Source organism: Psittacula echo (genome assembly GCF_963264785.1).
Source record: "Psittacula echo genome assembly, chromosome: Z".
Taxonomy (NCBI): domain Eukaryota; kingdom Metazoa; phylum Chordata; class Aves; order Psittaciformes; family Psittacidae; genus Psittacula; species Psittacula echo.
Window position 1 is genome coordinate 81,922,637 of NC_137742.1, and position 7,645 is coordinate 81,930,281.

Consider the following 7,645-nt stretch of genomic DNA (forward strand, 5'->3'; position numbering starts at 1 on the left):
CAGAAGTTCTTCCCTGTGAGAGTGGTGAGGCCCTGGCACAGATTGTCCAGAGAAGCTGTGGCTGCCTCATCCCTTGCAGTGCTCAAGGCCAGGATGGATGGGGCTTGGAGCAATTAGTTCCTTAATGCTAATTTTTCCTCTCTTGTTTTATAGCAACTTTTATTAATACTAAATAATTAAAAATCACAGCAAGTTGTTTGATTAATCCTCTGAAAAGAAGGATCACAGTGTAGAATTCACCCTGAGCTCTTCCATGATGAACACAGACGGGAAAACAGTAACTTCATTTTCATTCTTTCTGCAATAAATGTCTGTTTACCTACTTTGTTCTGTTTTCACATTTCCTTTGCCCAAGTTTATAGGCTTTTTGAATCTCCCTTGCTGGCAAGTACTTTTCCTTGCTTTTAATCGTTTCCCATGGCTGTTTAATCAGGTCTGCATACTTTTACCTCTTCAAATCTTTCATGAGAAGTTTTTAATTGCATTTCTCTCTGTCAGAAAAAAAGTCCACTTTAGCTGCCCTTTATTTATAACCATAAAATAATGGCTCTATGCAGACATGATACACATCACTAGATCATAATAACTGCCCTCATTCCCAGCTAGCACAGATGAAGATTCACATTCCACAAGGTTTCTTAAGGTGCAATTCTACAACATTTCTGCATTTTACGTTAGTTTATTAAAATCTTGTATTTCAGGTCTAAATATAAAGACTACCAGCCTAAATTTTTGTGACACCTAGCCTTGTGGATTCATAGAATCACAGAATGGTTTGTGTCGGAAGGGACCTTGAAGCTCATCTAGTTCCAAGCCTCTATGACAGGCAGGGACACCTTCCACTAGACCAGATTGCTCCAAGGCTTGTCCAACCCAGCCTTAAACACTCCCAGGGATGGGGCAGTCACAGCTTCTCCTGGCAATTTGTTCCAGTGCTTCAGTTTTCAAGCGTTTCAGGCAATTATCTGCAGTTTGGTGGAGTTGGTCAACCACCAGCTGAAGATGCACATCAGAATATGCAAACCTTTTAAATATTAACTATCAGACAGCTCTCTGGTCCTAATCAGCCAAATGTTGTCTCTTTTCCTGAGACTAAGCAGCACAAGATGCTTTTCAGCTGTCATAAACCAAGAGAAGCAGGGGACACCAGCACAAGCCATAGGACTGCACAAAGCAGAGGACTACGCCGTCAACTCAAACCTACCACGCAAAGGCCACACTTGGCTGCACTATATAAAGTGGTGTACTCATGCAGTTACTCTTTCAACTAGTGAGCAGTTACCTTGATTGCAGGACAGGACAGCATCTCTGTGTTTGTGAAGTTTCATCTGTGCATCTGCCAAATAATGCCATGCTGCTGGACACTGGCTTGTCTTCTGCAAACCTAATAAAAGAAGTTATAACAAGACACTAAAAAAAATTGTTTAAGGCTGCAAAAACACTCAAGATGCTATACTACCATATAATGCCATCAAAAGCATATTATCAATCAGATAAGAAGATTTACAGTTAATTTTTGAGTCTTATTTTAAACTGCATTAGACATACAGGTTTTCATGCGGTAAGGCAATGACTAAGAAGCATGTTAGCTTCTGTTAGACTTCATTTTGCATACAACCTTACATATTTAGAAAAAGGGCAAAAAGCAAGGAAATATACAACACTGGCTTAAGATAACTTTTGTTTAAAAAATAAAAAAAATCCTCCACTTTGATTAGACATTAACATCAGCAGCCTGTATATATTATATGGGTTTTACTAGAAACCAGAAAAGGCATACAGAACTTCAAGACAGCAAAAAAAATGTTAACAAGAGTACTTGACTGAAACTTTCTAATAAACCTGCCTTAATTGAAAATTCAGTAACATAACTGAATTTGAGACACATATATATTCTGAGACACATATATATTACCACTAAATAATGCCTTGAAGATTCAATGCCTAAAATGCAAATACTTGGCCTACTGGGAATGACATTGTCTACAAATTTTATACATTTACAATATTATACCAAGAGCCTTGCCCTTTGCATTCTCACCTTCACGAGCAGAGTATTAGATGTAAAAGTAAACATAAAGAAATAAAATTATTTGGGAGATGAATCTTTTGCCAAAACTAGGATGTATATTTTTGTCAAAACATCCAAAGGCAATTTAAGCCAGGAGAATTTGCTTTCCATGGAAGACTTTTTCTCTCTTGAGCAGCTGAAATTTTTACTTTAGATTTTAGGTAAGACATATAATTCCACTGTGGGCAAGTTACCGTAGAACACTGTAGAATATTCTGAAATCAAAGTTCAGAAACAATCTTATTCTAAACCTAGGTGAAAGGATGCAGGATATCACAGCATAGCCTGACTGACTCATAACTACTTAGGTCCCAAATGTTTACTTATCCAGTTTTTTCAGTAAACTGCTTTGAATACTCCATGGCGACCATAGTTGAGAATGGAGACTACTTCTTAAAATGATCTAACTTTAAAGAGAAGTCATCTTTGTTCAGATACAGAAATGCAGTAACTAGATTAGAGAAACTGCATTATATTTTACTTCAGAAATTCCACATTCCTTCATTAATTGTTATTTCTGCATTTTCTGCTTCATCTAGGTATTTCCCCAATAACAGTCAGATTAGAAACAAAGTTTACAGTTGACCACATGAAAAGACTACAAAGCTGACTACAACAGCAATGACAGACTTCAGAGATGTTAGACTTAAAGCTGTATTTAAAAAATATTCAATGCCCACAGAAAGCGATGAGTATTCTTTTAAAACCCACCTGATCTTGGAACTGGCAAAGTACTATGCAAGCATAGGATTCACAAAATATCAAGCATAAAACTAGCTGGTGTTCAAGTTACAGAGTACTTATACTGCTTTATTAAACATTTACCTTCAGTAAGACTCTTAACAGCCTCCTTGTATTTCTTTTCTTGGAGGCTTTTTACACCAAAACCAATAATGCCTGGACCACTACTTGGGTCCATCTCCAAAAGCCTAGAAAAACAGCACAGGGCCTCTTCTGACAAAGTACCTGGTTTCACAAAAAGAAGTATCTCATAAGAGTTTTAGATTAAAAAAAAAACAAAAACCAAACCAGAAACACCCAACAAAACAACAAACCACAGCATATTTTATCTACATCAATAACACCCTTATCCTTTGAGCTTAAAGTAACAAATTTATTAAATGAATTTTTTCCAAAGGTACTACATACTTATCACCCTCCACCTCAAAACAAACCCCAAAAATATGCAGTAATTTAAACAGCCAGTAGCACCAAACAAAATACACCTTGAGTCTGAAACCTGAATTTCTGAGCACTCATGTTAAATTACTACAGGTATACTTCCTTCATTAATAAAAACTAATTCCTTCATAATCTTTTCACATAAGCCCAGCTAAACACCCATGTCAAAATTGGCCACACATATATTAATTTCCTTCCAGAGCAGGCATATAAATTCACTGTGATAAGCTTGCTGGAACAGTCTTGCTGTGAAACCACATCACTTAATGCATTTGCTTAATTTTAAATGATGCTACTAACTTCTTCTGCTTGTGTTTAGTTGTGATTGTAGACTTGGCTGTCCTTGCTTAAAGCAACCGTTGTGACTTGCAGCAACAGTGTTTGAACTATTTTCTTCTTAAAAGTATGGATTCACTTGCCTTTGATTTATATTTGGTAAAGGTGACTAATAATGCATCTGAGTTACAAGCCCACAAGTTTGAGACACGGAGAACTATGACACGCTAGGAATGACACAGATATAAATAGTTTTACTAAAACCTAAGCATTATCCTCCCCACCCCAAGATGGCTGTGGGATGGTGAGACGTTGTCAGAACATTGGTATATAACAACTGTGCCAACCAGATCCTTCATTTTTCGGAAATCAGTTTCTTCATGCTTCTCCGAAACGTAAAGCATACCTACATGGAAATGAGGGGCCAGTCCTCATTTGTTTCCATCCTTTCCCATCAAGGTGAAAAAATCCCTCTTGTTTTATATAGCTGTATTATTCCATGAAGCCTCCCTTCAAAACTAGAAAAGGCATTTTTCTACCTAAGGTGAAAGCTGTACTTCTCTTTACATAAACCAGAGGGTGCTTGTCCCCTGTTTTCTTTCCTTGCTTTAAAAAGAAGTAAAATCAAATTCTGATGCCTTAAACAATAAAATGAAAGACAAAAATTCAGCAGTTATCTTTGAAAATGCTGAGAAACTGCCCAATACTATCACACTGTTGTTTAGTGACCTACTGAAAATAACAACTGTATACTTTCAGATCCCTGCACTATTGAACATGTTGTGTTTTGTTTTCTCAGAGATTCTCCTTTTCTGCGTAAAACAAAATATTTACACAGGTCTGTTTATTCCCTAGTCAGCAGGCATTCTTTTGAAGTAAGTTTCACACAGGTTTGACTTTTTTGCCAAAAGAGATTTTCTGTGTCAAGAATAACCTAAGTATAGCCCATCCTCAGTCTTAGAGCACTAGTTAACATTCTCCATTGCCTCTTCTAAGCTTAAGATGCTAACCATTTATTCAGACAGACTGCTTTAGGGTTTTGTAAGGCATTCTTTCTTTGCGACTGTATATTGCAGAATTGGACTTAATTCACATACATTTTTTTCCCGTTTACAGTCAGCACTTAGTTACAGAGCTAGGAAATACCAAATCATAGAAACAAACACCTTTCAGTTACTAGACAGGCAGAAATATAACATAAAACTAGGGTAAAAACTTGTAAAAAGATTGTCACAAAACTATAAAATAATTTTAAGTCCCAAAACTGTATAAACCCATCCTACTCACCTGACTGAACAAAATGCAAGCAAAGTACTTCTAAAGGATAACTCACAGAAGGATACAAAGCCATCATATCATTACAGGCTTTTTCCAACTTAGTTGCTTCATGAGGAAACTTGAAAAGGAACAAAATTCATAGTTATTTCTGTGAATTATCAGAAGTAAAAATATTATATCTGCTCACTGATGAAGACAGATACCCTTACTTTTGACAAGCACTGAATGAAGTCCTTGTAAAGGTTTTGGTGGTCTTCACCAGGAATGGTGTCAAAAGACTTCAGAGCATGTTCAAATGCAGTCACAAGCTGAAATAAGAAATAACTATGAGTGCAACAAACAGTGACTCATAGACCAGAATATTTCGGCTGGAATGGTCCTGCAACAATCATACATTCTATCTAGATGAACTACTAACCATTTCAGAGCTGATCAAAATTCAACATGTTATTAAAGACACTGTTCAAATGCCTCTTAAAACACTGACAAGCCTGTTCCAGCGTCTGAACACCTTCTTGGTAAATAAAATGCTCTCATGTCCAGTCTGAGCCTCCCCTGGTGCAGCTTTGAACCATTCCCACATCCCCTGTCCCTGGATCCCAGGGAGAAGAGATCAGCACCTCTCTCTCCACATCCCCTGCTCAGGAAGCTGAGAGAGCAATGAGGTCGCACCTCAGCCTCATTTTGTCCAAAGGAGATTAACCCAGAGTTCTAAGCCACTCCTCAAAGGACAGGCCTTCCAGCCCTCCCATAGTTAGGTGGACAGTTACATGTTATTATCTGTATCTTACTCATTATGTCTACACTAGTACTGTGAGCAGAGAAAGTCACACATCTTTATTCTGAAGTAGTACTCAAATATGATTCAAAGCACATTGTCTAGTACAAGACGAAGCAGTACTATACTGTTTCATAAGATGGGTACAAGGAAGTCAAAATTTGCAAGAACATAGGTTCTTCTTCATACCTAATCCTAAATAAATAAAAATAAATAAATCACAGAACCATAGAATGGTTTGGGTTGGAAGGGACCTTAAAGCTCATCTAGTTCCAACCTCCCTGCCACAGGCAAGGACACCTTCCACTAGAAAAAGAAAGAATTTGGTACCACAAAACGTAGGTTACTATCCTCTATGGTTAGCTGTTATCCCTTCCTCCTGCTCTAGTTTAGAAAGTAGTCTTTTATTTCTTGACTCCTATGTACTAAAGAACACGGGCACTGTAGAGTGCAGGCTGCCAAACAAGCATGCTAAACAAAAAGTTGACTACAGCTTGTCATAAGTGAAATATTGAACAGGACACTGCCTTCAACGCCACATCCTTCCGGATTCTGGTGCTTTACTCAAAACCGCAGTAAAATGAACTGCGGATTTGCACAGGAATGCCAATCCTCATATTTATGCAACTTTTTCTCAATTTCTTGTCCCCAAAAAGAAAGCAGTGCTGCCTGCACTGCTCATATCACAGCTATCTAAGTCAAATATATATATAACGGCTAGTAAGTCAAAGTGTTTTCCTTCTCAAAAAGAAGAGATCCAGATTCAATTCTCTGGTGTTTTAAATTAATTCTGTTTAATTCTTTAACCTTTCTGGAGCACTGCTACCAACCAGATTTGCAACAGGAATTCTACCCTATCTATTGAAGAAGGTTCATCTTGCAAGAACAGTTAAATCAGATAAAACTAAATTAACTTCGGCCATAGAGAACACACGATCAGTATAAGTCATGATGATCATTCTGTTTGCTTCAATTAGCTTTGACATTCTCCTAAGCTAGCTTAAAATCTACAGGAAAGAAGAAAATTTGAACTAAAGCATTGCTATTTAGGATAAGCACAGGGTATGAAGAAATTGAAAACCAGTGCTACCTCTTTCATCAATGAGTAAAGTAGGAGGCAGTTTCTTCCTTTGAAGAATGCCTGTATTGGGTTTACATGGCAAGGTTTTGGTAGCAGGAAGGTGAGAGGGGGAATACATGGGTAGCTTCTGTGAGAAGCTGCCAGAAGCTTCCCCCATGTCTGATGGCCCCAATGCAGCCAGCACCAAGACACACCCACTGCTGGCCAAGCCCAAGCTTGTAAGTGACTTTAGTCACCTCAGAGGTAGCACCTCTGAGATAACATATTTGCAAAGATGGAACAACTGTGTGTGCAACTGCAGCCAGAGAGAGGAGTGAGAACGTGTGAGAGCAGCAGCCCTGCAGACCCAAAGGTCAGAGAAGAAGGAGGGAGGGCGTGTTCCAGGCGCCACAGCAGAGATTCATTCCCCTGCAGCCCGTGGTGCAGACTGGGGTGGATCAGATATCTATCTGCAGCCTAGGGAAGACCCCATGCCAGAGTAGGGAAAGGCCTGGAGAAGGTTGTGACCCCATGGAAAGCCCATGCTGGAGCAGGCTCCTGGCAGGACCTGTGGCCCCATGGGGAAAGGAGCCCACAGTGGAGCAGGTTTGGTCACAGGACCTGTGACCTGGTGGGGGACCCACACCAGAGCCATCTGTTCCTGAAGGGCTACACCCTGGAGGGGACCCTCACTGGAACAGTTTGTGAAGAGCTGCAGCCTGTGGGAAGGACCCATGTTGGAGAAGTTGGTGGAAGTCTCCTGTGGGAGGGACCCCACAGTGGAGCAGGGGAAGAGTGTGAGGAGTCCTCCCTTGAGGAGAAAGGAGTGGCAGAGACTGAGAGTGATGAACTGACCACAATTCATGATCCCCCTTTGCCGCTGGAGGAGAGGAGGTAGGGAATTCGTGAATGAAGTTGAGGCCTTGAAGCAGAAAGGAGGGGTGGGGAGAAGGCTTTTTATATTTTGGGTTTATTTCTCATTTGCCTACTCTGATTTTGA

At 39.4% G+C, this 7,645-nt stretch overlaps 1 protein-coding gene across 1 annotated transcript in view; it reads right to left on the reverse strand.

Moving 5' to 3' along the window:
• SKIC3 (SKI3 subunit of superkiller complex) overlaps positions 1-7,645 on the reverse strand; it is a 51,210-nt gene that overhangs the window by 37,008 nt on the left and 6,557 nt on the right. Inside the window, 4 exon segments of the mRNA XM_080638558.1 lie at positions 1,283-1,384; positions 2,897-3,037; positions 4,817-4,925; positions 5,017-5,115. Of these exon segments, the coding sequence (XP_080494684.1) occupies positions 1,283-1,384; positions 2,897-3,037; positions 4,817-4,925; positions 5,017-5,115 (451 nt within the window).